At 33.8% G+C, this 14,859-nt stretch overlaps 2 protein-coding genes across 6 annotated transcripts; both read left to right on the top strand.

Moving 5' to 3' along the window:
* Window positions 1–721: 721 nt before the first annotated feature.
* Window positions 722–9,680, top strand: LOC123903766 (protein GIGANTEA). 5 transcript variants are annotated; one of them, XM_045953371.1, is made up of 16 exons: window positions 822–1,086; window positions 1,446–1,464; window positions 1,518–1,691; window positions 2,889–2,960; window positions 3,116–3,170; window positions 3,281–3,423; window positions 3,626–3,900; window positions 4,189–4,244; window positions 4,407–4,647; window positions 4,737–4,887; window positions 5,301–5,510; window positions 5,619–7,166; window positions 7,303–7,371; window positions 7,645–7,863; window positions 8,506–8,598; window positions 8,923–9,680. In XM_045953371.1, the coding sequence occupies exons 3-16, from the start codon at window positions 1,593–1,595 to the stop codon at window positions 9,220–9,222; spliced, it is 3,531 nt and encodes a 1,176-aa protein (XP_045809327.1). In that variant the 5' UTR covers window positions 822–1,086; window positions 1,446–1,464; window positions 1,518–1,592; the 3' UTR covers window positions 9,223–9,680. The 5 variants fall into 5 exon arrangements, with proteins under 5 accessions (XP_045809341.1, XP_045809333.1, XP_045809327.1 ...); XM_045953385.1 differs by lacking the exon at window positions 1,446–1,464 and having other exon boundaries at window positions 722–1,086; window positions 1,525–1,691; XM_045953377.1 differs by lacking the exon at window positions 1,446–1,464 and having other exon boundaries at window positions 735–1,086; window positions 1,573–1,691.
* A 982-nt stretch (window positions 9,681–10,662) lies between these two features.
* LOC123903758 (40S ribosomal protein S18-like) lies at window positions 10,663–12,427 on the top strand. Its single transcript, XM_045953359.1, has 4 exons — window positions 10,663–10,815; window positions 10,901–11,061; window positions 11,228–11,416; window positions 12,178–12,427. The coding sequence occupies exons 1-4, from the start codon at window positions 10,813–10,815 to the stop codon at window positions 12,281–12,283; spliced, it is 459 nt and encodes a 152-aa protein (XP_045809315.1). The 5' UTR covers window positions 10,663–10,812; the 3' UTR covers window positions 12,284–12,427.
* Window positions 12,428–14,859: the final 2,432 nt, after the last annotated feature.

The raw sequence follows: 14,859 nt of genomic DNA, 5'->3' as shown, positions 1-14,859 counted from the left end.
CTTTTAACTAATTACTGTTACTCCTAATATACTCTTATTTAATTATACTATTTTTCTTTAAGCATTTATTCTATTCTATTTTTCAAAAGGTGCATGTGATTATCAAGAAAAAGAAGACTTGTTTATAAAAGACGATATAGTAAATTTATTCATGTTTTGTATTAAATCAAAAAAATTAACTACACTTAGTTAAATTCGTTAAACACCACACATGTAGGTTTTTTTGCTTATAAATATAACCGGATGAAGTATACTACAACATCCTACCAACTTAGCTATACTCCTATAAATATTGTGTTACTAATACCATAATTTTAATTTGCGTTTGATATGCTAAAAATAAGAGATTGTATATGACAATTTATGTTGTACTGAGTTTAATTTTAAAAAATTGTTTCTGATACCAGGCAAACAAAGAGTCGATGAATATGACAAATTGAAATTCTTGTCCCCACAAAACCACGAGACAAATTTTGACCTCTGCACAAATCGTCTAAAATATCAAAATAACTTTTTATCCACCAAACATCTTACAACACAAATTTTATTCAATACATTAAATATTTGTGGCATAGTGTTCCTATCTAATACTTATATTTTACTGATCAAACAGTCATTTACTTATTGAAAATATTAATGAATGAATTAATTAGTTTTGATGGTGTGGCATCCATGATGGTACATACATACATAGATGGATGCATGTGTATATTAGAGTAATGACATGAGATGAGATGGCAGGTGGATGTCTGAGAGGAGAGGAAAATATCATAGCCACGTACGTACGCGCTCGATCTTCTCATCTCAGAGCCCTGTTAAAGATCTTCTCTCTCTCTCTCTCTCTCTCTCTCTCCACTTGTCTCTATTATTTTTTTTCTCTTCTCTTCTCTTCTCTTCTCTTATTCTCCTTCAACTATTATAAACTTTACCACCACACCTCAAATCATTTCTTTCCTTTCTTTCAGTTTCATCATCTAAATTATTCTCTAAACTCAAATTTCATTTTTTAATACAACTCAAACCCTCTCAAATCAACTAATTTCATATTTTCTCCACAATTTAACTCTAAACACAACAACTATCCAGGTATATTTTATTTGAGGATTTCTTTTTATTTTTAATATTATGCTATTTTCTACAACCTTCTGAATTTCTGAATATTATTAGCTGACATATTTGCTTTTGAATATTTTAATTTTTTTTGTAAATTTCATTTTGCTGTGTTTCAGATTCATCATTTAAAATCAAGGTTTAAAAGAATGAAAATAATTTTAGGAATCAAATAATCAATCACAAAAACAAATTGTGTGATGTTTTAGGATTCAAGCTTAACATAGCAACTTAGTTGTTGTAGTGAATAGCTACAATTTTCTATGAGATGCATTTAGTTATGAATAGCTAAAATTTCTGAAATTTGTGAATTATTATTGGTGATGATGGATTAGAATACTATACTAAGAGGGATTTGGTAATACAGCGAATGAAACGGTGAATTAACGATGTTTTTTAATACTTGTTTGGTAGCATGTTTTGGATGGATTTGGGATAAAATTGCTTTTCATATATAATCAGAAGCAAAACAAAAAGACTTGATGGGTTCTACTATGGCTGCTACAAGTGAAAGGTGGATCGATCGTCTTCAATTTTCTTCCTTGTTCTGGCCTCCCCCACAAGATGGTCAGCAAAAAAAGGTATATTTTGTGTTTTAGTTCCTTAATAGTGCCTTAAGGACATGGGATGGAAGAATCCTTAATATTATTCTTATGATTATAATTATTATGTTGAGTTTAAAGACTCGAAAATGTTTTACATATGCATCTAAATATCTAATCCATATTTTCATAAAATATCACTTTGTTATGTTACTTCATAAAATATCTTCACTAACATCTACAGGGTGAGATATGATTGGATGTATGTGTAAAACTTTTTTGCAGTTATCGTCTTTAAACTCGTTCTATTTTGTTTAATGATCTAATTTTCGGTAAAAAGATTTTAGAGTATTAGGACTTTTAGGAAATTGAAAATTTTATATGGGTATTTTTTGAGAGGAGTAGCAGATATTTTTCTGTGATGGTGTTAAAGACACATATGCATATATGGTCACACAAACACAAATCATACACGGCGATGTGATATTTTAGATTTTCTGCAGTTGAAAATCCACACATATGCCACAATCATCAAATCTTGGTTGTTGGATGAAGATCGGACAATTCATATTTTGACTTTACCAAATTGAATTTAAAATACAAACACAGCATAAGAACTGTCTGATATTCATCGAACGACTGAGATCTATTGACGGAAGGAATGGTTTGCCTTGTAGTTTTACTAGTTATAGACTTATGGCAAATGGCAAACTTTCAAGTAAAACAAAGTCCAAAAAATGGGGTGATCTAAGCAATGAATTTGTGGGGCCAATCTGGTTACAAACTTAGCAAACATTGATTAAGAAAAGATTGAAATTAACTTTTGCACCTTAATCTTTTCAAAAGCTCCCTCATATAACTTCTCCATTAGCAGTCATAAACTTATAAGGACTTATCTCAGCTTAGAAGTTTCCACAAGCTAGAGCTAATTCTGATTGAGCTACAATCTTTTCTCAATATGGCTTCACACAAGTTTCCCATGTATTCATAATATGTGGGCCGTTTTCAGTATTTTCTCTAAAATGATGTAATTTATTTGTATTGCATGTGAAAAGCAGGACCATTCTTTAGTCTGTATCGTTCTAGGTAGAGAGGAGCAGTGTTTTGGTCATTTTCAATGCTGAAAATAATTGTTTCTTATTCCATATGAAAGCAATTTATGGCTTCTGCTATATTAGAAGCTCATTGTAATTCCATTTTGTTGGTTTGTATGACATTGTTTTTGCTTTTCTGTAGGATCAAATTGCTGCATATGTTGAGTACTTGATACAATTTACATCAGAGCAATTTGCCGACGATATTGCTGAGGTACACTTCTATTTATTGATAAAGCTTGTGAACCGCAAATAAAAATACACAGAAACTATTTTCATGGATTCAATTTTTATTTTTTTGTGTGATAAACATGAGATATCCAAGAGTTTTTATAGAATGCCACTAACTATTCTGTATTACTTTGACAGTTGATCCGCAACCGTTACCCGTCGAAGGAAATTCTTCTCTTTGATGATGTTTTGGGTATTTATGCTTTATCCCATGTTAGTTTAAATCATGATTAAGTTAACAAGAATATTACTATTTCTACTTTATGTGTACTAACTTCTCTATGTATTTACATGAAAATCCAGCAACATTTGTCCTTCATCATCCAGAGCATGGGCATGCAGTTGTACTTCCAATTATTTCGTGTATTATCGATGGTACACTAGTCTATGATAAAACTAGTCCTCCATTTGCTTCTTTGATATCTTTAGTCTGCCCAAAAGATGAGGTACAAATATAATCCTCACTCGGTTTTCTTATATACTTTGTATATAATTCAATTTCATAGGAAAAAAGTCCATTTCTTTGTGAAATATAATGTTGCTTTCTGTGTCTCAGTTTATTATCTGATTATGTATAGCATTTATTCAGCTTCAGCATCTACAAAGACGCTCTCTATAATTTCATTTCTTCTTTTCGTGGTTTTGCAGAATGAATATTCAGAACAATGGGCTCTGGCATGTGGTGAAATTTTGCGTATTTTAACTCATTACAATCGCCCCATTTACAAAATGGAAAGACAATCCAGTGAAACAGAAAGAAGCAGTAGTGGCAGCCACGCAACAACTAGTGAGCCTCTTAATGGGAAAGCTGTCAATAATGCTTTGGCACAACAAGAGAAAAAACCTATTAGGCCCTTGTCCCCCTGGATTACCGATATATTGTTAGCTGCGCCTGTAGGAATTAGAAGTGACTATTTCCGGTGGTAAGTATTTTTTAGTAATATAACCTGATGAGTTATGCAGATATTTCTATATGTTTAGCTCTGCCTGCAAGTTTTAGGGTTACATGGTCAATTTTGGTTCAGTTTAATTTTTTACCTCAAACTCATGTAGATTTTACTGTTCGTACATTTCAGAAATCAATGATAAAACAGCTTAGTTTATTTGCTTCTATTTTATTTATCACAATATAATGCCATGCATATTTATGCTGCTTTCGGGTTTTGTGAATATTTATGCTGATGTCAATGAATATTGTCATGCATTAACAGGTGCAGTGGTGTTATGGGCAAATATGCTGCAGGAGAACTCAAGCCTCCATCAATTGGTACACTATTTTTTTATTTATTTTTCATGCCTCTCCTCAATCATTACCTCATCCATTTTATATTTATCAGCTCATCCATTTTTTTTCTAGTAAAATCAAGATTATCATTTGCTACTTTCCTACTGATTTTTATGTTTTTGTTGCGACTTTGCTTTTTCTTAGCTTCTTCCCGTGGTTCTGGGAAGCATCCTCAACTTGTACCTTCTACTCCAAGATGGGCTGTTGCCAATGGTGCTGGTGTTATATTAAGTGTTTGTGATGATGAAGTTGCTCGCAATGAAACTGCTATTTTAACAGCAGCAGCTGTTCCTGCACTTTTGCTTCCTCCTCCAACAACAGCTCTGGATGAACATCTTGTTGCTGGATTACCAGCTCTAGAGCCATATGCACGCTTATTTCATAGGTTATTTTCACATCAACACCTTTCTTGTTATTTAGTTGTTCATATTGTTCATCTGCTTGATAAAATGTGTATACCCCCAAATTCTGCAGATATTATGCAATTGCTACTCCAAGTGCTACACAAAGACTTCTTCTTGGACTTCTAGAAGCACCCCCATCGTGGGCTCCAGATGCACTTGATGCTGCAGTGCAACTTGTGGAGCTTCTTCGAGCTGCTGAAGAATATGCTTCTGGCATAAGGGTAAGTATAATCTTCAAAGACAGAGGATAGCTGTGATGTTGGCATTAATGGTACAAACAACATTTTATTATTATGGGGTTTCATTAATAAGTTTTGAATTGAAGGTATAAAACTAAATTGGTCGGTCATTCAAAAGATAATGTAGTGGTTGTAAATTGGTTCAGTTTTTTGGGTCTAGTGTTTGGTATATTCAAATTTTGTCTCACTTTTTATATTACCTACTAGTAGCAGGTGAATCTGCTAGTGTTCCTGAATTTCCTTGATTGTTTATTCTTCTTGTGTTTCAATTAGTAGATATTACAGGGAATATTAATATTAGTATCTTAGCAATTATCCCTTCCAAGTCTCTTAACTACCCTCTTAACTAACCTATCAATTGACTATCTAACTTTTTGTTTCCTATGTTAATTCAGCTTCCTAGGAATTGGATGCATTTGCATTTCTTGCGTGCAATAGGGACTGCAATGTCCATGAGAGCTGGCATAGCTGCTGATGCTGCAGCTGCTTTGCTTTTCCGTATACTTTCACAACCAGCATTACTTTTTCCTCCTCTTAGACAAGTTGATGGAGTTGAAGTTCAGCATGAACCTTTGGGTGGTTATATTTCATCCTACAGCAAGCAGGTAGTGTTCATATTCATTCTCCATTTCTCATTTCATTCTTATTTTATGAAGTATGGTAGATAGATTATTTTTGTATATTGAAGATCTAATATATTTGTTGTTGATCAGATAGAAGTTCCTGCTGCTGAAGCCTCTATTGACGCTACTGCCCAAGGCATTGCATCAATGCTGTGCGCTCATGGTCCAGAAGTTGAATGGAGAATATGCACCATTTGGGAAGCTGCTTATGGCCTGATTCCTGCAAGTTCCTCAGCCGTTGATCTTCCGGAGATCATAGTTGCAGCCCCACTACAACCTCCCATACTATCATGGAATTTGTACATACCTCTACTTAAGGTCCTGGAATATCTTCCTCGTGGAAGCCCATCAGAAGCATGTCTCATGAAAATATTTGCTGCTACAGTGGAAGCTATTCTTCAGAGAACATTTCCACATGAGCCCAGCAGAGAACAAAACAGAAAAGCAAATTACCTCTTTGGCATTGGCTCAGCCTCTAAAAACCTTGCTGTGGCAGAACTCCGTACCATGGTTCATTCACTTTTCTTAGAATCATGTGCATCTGTAGAGCTTTCTTCCCGCCTACTTTTTGTTGTCTTAACCGTCTGTGTCAGTCACGAAGCCCAATTCAGTGGAAGCAAGAAGCCTAAAGGTGAAGATAATCATTCAGTTGAGGAAATCATTGAGGACATACAAGCAATATCTGAAATCCGGAAAGAAAGAAAAAATAGGAAAGTGCAGAAGCAAGGTCCTGTAGCAGCTTTTGATTCTTATGTTATGGCTGCAGTTTGTGCTCTTGCCTGTGAGCTTCAGCTGTTTCCTTTGATTTCGCGGGGAAATAACCATTCAATTTCCAATAATGTGCAAGATATAGCCAAGCCTATTACACTACATGGATCATCCCAAGATTTGCAGAGTGGTCTAGAATCAGCTGTTCGCCATACTCACAGAATTCTAGCAATTTTAGAGGCATTATTTTCATTAAAGCCGTCTTCTGTTGGAACCCCTTGGAGTTACAGCTCAAACGAGATAGTGGCAGCAGCTATGGTGGCTGCACATGTTTCTGAACTATTTAGACGGTCAAAAGCTTGCATGCATGCTTTGTCTGTTCTGATACGTTGCAAATGGAACAAAGAAATCCACTCAAGGGCATCATCATTGTATAATCTCATAGATATCCACAGTAAAGTTGTTGCTTCAATAGTGAATAAGGCAGAGCCATTAGAAGCAACTTTAATTCATTCACCGATTTACAAGGACTCCCTTGTTTGTAATGATGGTAAAAGAAAGAATCGGAGTGAAAACGGTAGCCGCTCTGACTCTGGGCAGACATCTATTGTACTTTCAGCAGATTCAACACCATCAAAACATAGCCATAAATCTGGAAGAACTCCATGTTCAAATGAAGAAGCATCAGGGTATAACTTGGGTAAAGGTGTCACCGGTTTCTCATTGGAGGCTTCTGATCTTGCCAATTTTCTCACAATGGACAGGCATATAGGGTTGAATTGCAATACACAAATTTTTCTGATATCCATGTTGTCTGAGAAACAGGAGCTATGTTTCTCTGTAGTTTCCCTACTATGGCACAAGTTGATTGCATCACCTGAAACTCAACCATGTTCTGAAAGCACTTCTGCCCAACAGGGCTGGAGACAGGTACAAATACAAAACTTATACTGCAACAACTTTCTATATATGTATCGATGTGATGTTGATGATCCAAATACATGTTTTATGTTTTATTTCCTCGAAAAAGGTTCATTACTGACAATTGTGATTTAATGTTATGTAGGTTGTTGATGCATTATGCAATGTTGTATCAGCCGCACCAGCAAAAGCAGCTACAGCTGTTGTTCTTCAGGTCCAAAATCTTTGTCTTGTCATGAATTATTGCATAAATTACTTTAGCCACTGCCTGTGCATCTTTTTTGTTTAGCAAAAAATATTACCATTTTTCTATCCAAAAAATACCATTTGTAATACCTGGCAAAATTGGCTTTTAATGTCTACAAATTTTAAATAGCTGATGCTAGTATCTCATCTAACCAGAGTTTCACAGTTGTATATATTTTATTTTATTATCATTTCAAACATTCACTCCTTTCGTCACTTTCGTGGCTTTGTTTCTTGTCAGGCGGAGAAGGAATTGCAGCCTTGGATAGCCAAGGATGATGATCTAGGTCAGAAGATGTGGAGAATCAATCAGCGGATCGTTAAATTGATAGTGGAACTTATGAGGAACCATGATAGTTCAGAGTCATTGGTAATTTTGGCAAGTGCATCAGATTTACTACTACGAGCCACAGATGGGATGCTTGTTGATGGAGAAGCTTGCACTTTACCACAGCTAGAGGTAGAATGTTACAACAGTAGATTCTCTCTAACTCTTCAAGTTCTATTCATCATTGACCCAAAATCTGCCTCACTTCTCACTCCCACACTTTGCATATTAGCGTTGCCATAGCATTTATTGTCGTATAATCCTCAGTTAACTCCTTAAACTTGTTTACATTAACTGCATCACATTTTCCCCAACTCAGACAAGCATATCATACAATATTTTCTGAAATGTTTTCCATGGTTCTTTCTTACGCACACATCCCTCTCATAAGTCATTGTTACTCCTTACAGAGTCTCAAAATGAAATTAATGAGCTAAAAGGTCAAATACAATTTCATGATGTATAGCAGACTATTTATTGGAATCATAAAAGAATTGAATAAGTTCTTCCAACCAAGTATTGGGGGTGTACTAGTACTGATCAACTATTGAATTACACTAATACATCCTTTTGTAGCTTTTCAATTCAAAAATCTAAATTATTTTTATTTTAAGAAGTTATATCTGGCACTCTTCAAGTCTCTAATATAAACTGTTAATAAAATAGAGTTTTGATGATCACCATCTAATGGAATTGGAATTGAAATTGAGATTTCATATACTCGGTTCTATACCGAAGCTTTGCTAATATTCATATTTCTATGTTAATGGCCAGCTATTGGAAGCAACAGCTAGAGCAATTCAACCGGTGCTTGAGTTTGGAGAACCAGGAATGGCTGTGGCAGACGGCCTTTCAAACCTTTTGAAGGTAAACAAACTTCCCTTATTGAAAACGATTAATTTAGATGAGATATGGTGAATGAAATATGTTAGGCATATATTGCATATCTGGTCTATCATTAAAAATGGCTTGTGATTGGACATTATTGTGCTGTTGGACTTGGATCCTTTTAACCAATCTCACACCTAGTTGGAAACACGTTAGTGATTGTACTCAAATTACTTTTAAAATAATATTCAGAAATTATTCCACAATTCTACACTTTGGTGTATTTGATTCTAGATTACAAAATACTTTAGTTCTGCAAAATCATTGACTGATAAGATTGTGTTGTGAATATTCCACTTGCAGTGTCGTCTAGCAGCTACCATTAGGTGCCTTTGTCATCCAAGTGCACATGTCCGTGCTCTGAGCGTCTCAGTTCTTCGTGACATTTTGCATACAGGTTCAATAAGGTGTAGTCCTAAACCACTGCGAATAAACAGCAACCACAATCCCTCTTATCAAAACTGCAAGTTGGATGTTGTTGATTGGCAAGCTGACATAGAAAAATGCATAACATGGGAAGCTCACAGCAGAATTTCTGCCGGATTGCCTATTAAGTTTCTTGACACTGCTGCCAAAGAATTAGGCTGTGCCATTTCCATATGAAATGGAAATGAAACCATCTTTAGTCTGTGACCATTTTTCACTAGACTTATTACAGAGACAAATATTTATATGATTTTGGAACTAACCACGTTTGCATATATGCAAACATCATCAACCTGTTAGTCCTATTAAAAAGCCGCAGTCATGATTCCAGTTTATTTGTAGAAAGCTCATTTTGTATTATGTATATGTGCTCTACGTAGACACTGAGCAAATGTTCACCATGAACTTGCATGACTGTGCTCTTAATATAACAGACATGTACAGATGTAAGACAAGATGTAACCAGGTCTTTTTTTATTATCCTCGTCTCATTTTTGTGTAATACATATATGTTGATTTTGTTTGTCATGAAATTCAAATCTAATTGTTGTACCCGTGTATCGGTGTATGCTCAGCGGCATTGACTTTGTATATTTTTTAGTTTTGTGATATGCATTCTTTTTGTTGCTGTGAAATTGTATCATCTTATGATCAATTCTCTTGTTTCCTATTTTGCCGTAAGCAGCAGCACTTGGCATACACATTATCATGTTAAGGAACCAATAATTAAACGGTTTGATAACAAAACATCGGATTTACGAGTTGGCTTTTGGTGATTCAAATTGGTGTGTCATATAACCATAAACGAACAAGGAATTTATCAGCACATGCCCTGTGTTTTTAGCACATATTGTCATATTAGAATTTACAAACTGATGGTTACATGGGTGTTTGGTCTACTAGAATGGATCATTCTTTCACAATGTGGCGAACCAGTTTCAGCTGGAAGAAGTGATCATATTTGATGCCAAAAATGTCTCTCGAGTAGGATGATTACAGTACTTCCGCTGGAGAGAACCTATAAAATAAAAAATATCATAAAAAATGTATTATGTCATAACCTTTCATAGCTATGGTTCAATTGGTCTAACCATGATTTAATCAAACTAAATTAAAATTTGAATGAGATTAATCGGTGAACTTACGGTTTACCTTTCATAGTCATGTAAGAACTTGAACCCTGAATCTTTCCTCTTTAACTATTTTCACTTTTAGTTCAAATCAGTTGAGCTACTCGCCCCATTTAGTATAAAATAAAATGATGTTATAAATTGTATGTATGATAAAAATGTTATTCTTTTTTATATTTCCAATTTTTTTTATCTTTGCTATTTTTGAAAAAGCATTTCTTAAAATCATTTTACGTACCAGAAAACTCGAAGTGGAGAGGTAAATAATCTCTTCCGAAAAATTTGAAATGAAGGGTAAAAAAATAGTGTGAAAATTTAAATAAAAGTGTTAAAATGAGAATATTGGATGGTTTGTAGATGTTAAGGAGGGTTATATACTTATATATAAGGGTGCGAAAATTGTTTTTTCATATCATCACCAGATTCAGGCTTAGTCCAAAACAAACTCTTCAATTATTACCAAAAAAAAAAACTATCGAGGGTGAAACCGTCAATATACTATTTAGCATAATATAAAAGATCTATTCTCAGCAAAACCCTAATTCTTCATCGTTCGCATCTTCATTTGGCCGCAGTGACACACACCCTTGGCGTCAGTCTTCACCGTTCATCGGAAACCTTCATCGGAGAGGCTAAAATGGTACGCTTCCCTTCTCGATTCAATCTCTCTATGCACAAATTTTCTGTTTAACCACTGATTATACAATTTTTGTGATTTGTGATAGTCTTTGGTGGCGAATGAAGAATTTCAGCACATTCTGCGTGTGTTGAACACTAACGTTGATGGAAAGCAGAAGATCATGTTCGCAATGACCTCAATCAAGGGTATTGGAAGGAGATTTTCTAACATCTGTTGTAAGAAAGCTGATGTGGACATGAACAAGAGGTTTGTAGTTTGGGTTTAATCGATTCCACTTTTAAAAATCACTTTTTTTTATTGTTGAAATTATTGGGTCAGGATCTGTAGTTGAGTTTTGTAGATTGCATATTGAAAAATCTTTTTTTTTTTTTTTATGTTGTTGAAATGGGTTTTTTGTTGTTTTTATATTTAGGGCTGGTGAATTGAGTGCTGCAGAGTTGGATAATTTGATGACCGTGGTTGCGAATCCTCGTCAATTCAAGATTCCTGATTGGTTTTTGAATAGGAAGAAGGATTACAAGGATGGAAAGTTCTCTCAAGTTGTGTCTAATGCTCTTGACATGAAGTTGAGGGATGATTTGGAGAGACTCAAGAAAATCAGGTATATGTTCAAATTAGATTCGATGATGATTCATGTTTATTTCGTTGGTTTTTGCTGTGATTGTTTGTTTTCCTGTGTTGTCTAGAACTAGAACTATAAGGAAGATTAGGAATATTAATGTTGACATAGCAATTAGTACAATGATAGAAGCTAGTTCCTTATTCAATTTTTCTACATGCACGTATGTACTTGTATGGCCAAATGGTTCTTATAAGCTAAAATGTAAGCAATTAAAATTAGGCCATAAATTTGTTTGCTGGTTCTTTATCCAATGACTTGTTGTTTTCTGGTGCCTAGATAATCTCAAGATTCAAGTTTTTGTATTGAAATATATTGGCATTTCCAAGCATTTTGCACTTTGTTTGATATCCATGTTGATATAGGGACACATTTATCATGATATGATGTAACACAAACAGTATAGTTTTAGTTTCTGTTTGGATAAACTTTAGTTAAGCACTTAAATAAGCGCTTATCATATAAATGCTCATATATTAGCTATTTCTATAATGAAAGCGGTTTGTATATGAGATTCTCGAGAGCATATTCAAATATGCTGAAAATAAATTGCGCTTTGTATAATCTATTAGCTGTTTCTATAAACATACAAGTTTTTATGGCAGTCAATAAGCTCAAATAAACCATTGCACTTTTACTAGTCAAATTTTGTTGTCGGTAGTATACGAATGGTATATGTGGGATAAATTTGGTCTTTGCTGGTAAATTTACACTTGAAGACTAACACCTTTTCTTTTATGCAGAAACCATCGTGGTTTGAGGCACTACTGGGGCCTTCGTGTTCGTGGTCAGCATACCAAGACTACTGGCCGCAGGGGAAAGACTGTTGGTGTCTCAAAGAAGCGTTAAACTGTTATATTTTGGCATGGAGATTAGATGATTTTGATTTGGAGCACAATAGACTTGTTTTCTATACCGACTTTGTATGGTTAAATGATCATGACAATTTGAGTTTTGTTTGGTTTTTGTGTTTAAAGTTTATTATTTGTTGAATGATTTTGGCATTTATTTATTCTCGTTGGTTCATAACATGAAGATGCTACTACTCAAATAAACACAAGTAAATTTCTTTTCTTGCAAAAAGATAATCATAACAATATAAAAGCAAGTAATAATAAAAAGTTGTCAAAATGCAGTACATTTTGAGTTGTTGCATGTTGGGTTTGGTTTTGTATAGCATTTTCATGTCCTGGGGATATTCTTGTTCACTGAAGTGTTGAAAAAATTTGCATTTTTACCTTTGGATAAAATGGACCAATAAAAAGATTGGTCCAATCTAGCCACATTTGTTTACCTTTGGATTGATCTAATTCCTACAATAATAGAATGCTTAGCTTTCCACACTATCTCCCCCACTTTTTTGTCCCTGGTGCTTTGTATATATTGTGTTGTTGTTTTCATAATTGTATTAGAAAACCATAAGAAACAATGTTAATTAGTAAGTAACTTTGAGACATTTACCAAACAAATGTAAGATATATATAGTAACACATTATAAATTATAATCAATACCCTTTTTAATGTGTGATACGAAAATACAACCTATACCACAAAATTAATTGTGGACATAATTTATTCAAATAAATATACCATTAAGTAATTAACTATAGTTCAATTTTTTTTGCTATATATACATAACAAGAAATACACATTCATCATGAATATTAATTATAAGCATATTAAGGGAAAGTCAAAGAGAAAACATAATTAATAATCTTGCGAGCAACTTTTCAATGGCATTAATTCCTGATGCAAAGTTGTTGAAGGTTAACGTTAAAAATGCTGAACTCTCAAAAGATGATCACGAGAGGCAAGAAAATATTCATGAAGAAAACATTTATAGTCTTACAAACCTTGCTATCAATGGATGCATTTGTGAAACACATGCAAATTTGGATGCAATTATTAGTCGATATGTGAAAAGTGAAAACTATAAACAATTACAACATGCGTAATTTAGGTAAGGGAGAGTTTACATTAGTTTTTTTTTTCTTTTTCACCACCACTTGACCGTCTCATCTGGTTCAGATGTCAGTTCAATTTATCGTAGTTTAATTTAGTTATTAATAATTTCTATATAAAATGATAGGTAACACTTTTAAGTTTTAACACAATTTAGTGTATTGAAAAGCATGCATTAGAGAATTTGTTATATAATAATACAACTATAATTAACTTTAACATAATTATATTGAAGGTTACCCCACTAATCAAGACTTCAACTATGACAAATTATCACCATTGCTTCATTATCACTTGAACAATGCGGGTGATCCATTTGTTGGAAGTAGTTTCTCTCTAAATTCAACAACATTTGAAGTTAGTGTGCTTGATTGGTTTGCAAAAACTATTAATTTTTTTCTAAAGTTATTTATCATGTAAACATTAGTTTTTTTTTAATCACGGTTCATCTATAATTAATAATATAGAAAAATGAATATGCACCGACAATATAAAATAATTTTATACTATCAATCAATCACAATCATATTTTTCACCACTTCACTCAAGTTTCTTTCTTGTTATGAAATGAAAGATTGAACGATTCTTATTGGTTGTCCGTTAAACTCTTAATAATATTGTTTTGGTGAATTGATAGGCTCTAAAGATCAGCTTCAAGAAACCTATCGGGTCATAAGTTCTTGGGATGTCCAATTCCTTGTGGTGTTGTGATAACTCGTTTGAAATACATAAATGCACTATCAAATAATGTTGAGGTCATTGCTTCAAGGGATACAACAATCACAGGTAGTCGAAGTGGGCATGCTCCAATCTTCATTTGGTATGCTCTCAAAAAAAAGGGGTACAATAGGACTTGAGAATGAAGTGAATGATTGCATAATGAAATCACGTTACTTATTAAATCAACTACAAGATGTTGGAATTGGTGCAATGTTAAATGAGTTTAGCAACATAGTTGTTTTTGAGAGGCCCCAAGATGATCAATTTACCCGTAGGTGGAATTTGGCATGCAATGGAAATATGATGATTTCTCTCCGGGCCTCTCATGTATCTTTTATACCCCAAATATTCCAATTTTGCCCTTGCTAAAAATTTCGGTTCGCAGAAACCGAAGTTTTTTCTAGTTCAAATTCAGAAAAAATTCGGTTAACAGAAACCGATTTTTTTTTTTCAAGGCAAAAAAAATTCGGTTCGTAGCAACCGAAATTTTTATTGAATGGCAAAAAAGTAAATTCTAAGGGGAAAAAAGAACCATGAGGAACCTAAAGAGAAAACATCCGGAAATATTGCACATCTGATAGCATTACAACACATTACTTTTGAAATGTTGGATACCTTTGTTCGTGAATTTATTCAAATACGGTCCAAAGAGAGACCACATTGCATCGCAAATGATGTTGGTTCTAAAAATTGTGTTTGTTCAATGCACAAGTTATCATAATTGATAGTATGGGATGTTAATT

The sequence above is a fragment of the Trifolium pratense genome, linkage group LG1, assembly GCF_020283565.1.
Source record: "Trifolium pratense cultivar HEN17-A07 linkage group LG1, ARS_RC_1.1, whole genome shotgun sequence".
Lineage (NCBI taxonomy): Eukaryota > Viridiplantae > Streptophyta > Magnoliopsida > Fabales > Fabaceae > Trifolium > Trifolium pratense.
The sequence above is the reverse complement of the archived record's forward strand: the minus strand, read 5'-3'. Positions and strand labels throughout refer to the sequence as shown.

Bases quoted from the DNA above. Each gene is read 5' to 3' on its own strand.
- LOC123903766 (XM_045953385.1), top strand. From the start codon at position 1,593: ATGGGTTCTACTATGGCTGCTACAAGTGAAAGGTGGATCGATCGTCTT. The intron at 3,171-3,280 runs GTATTTATGCTT...ATGAAAATCCAG, and splicing joins TCTCTTTGATGATGTTTTGG to CAACATTTGTCCTTCATCAT. The intron at 4,648-4,736 runs GTTATTTTCACA...CAAATTCTGCAG, and splicing joins TATGCACGCTTATTTCATAG to ATATTATGCAATTGCTACTC.
- LOC123903758 (XM_045953359.1), top strand. The intron at 11,062-11,227 runs GTTTGTAGTTTG...TTTTATATTTAG, and splicing joins GATGTGGACATGAACAAGAG to GGCTGGTGAATTGAGTGCTG. The intron at 11,417-12,177 runs GTATATGTTCAA...TCTTTTATGCAG, and splicing joins GAGAGACTCAAGAAAATCAG to AAACCATCGTGGTTTGAGGC.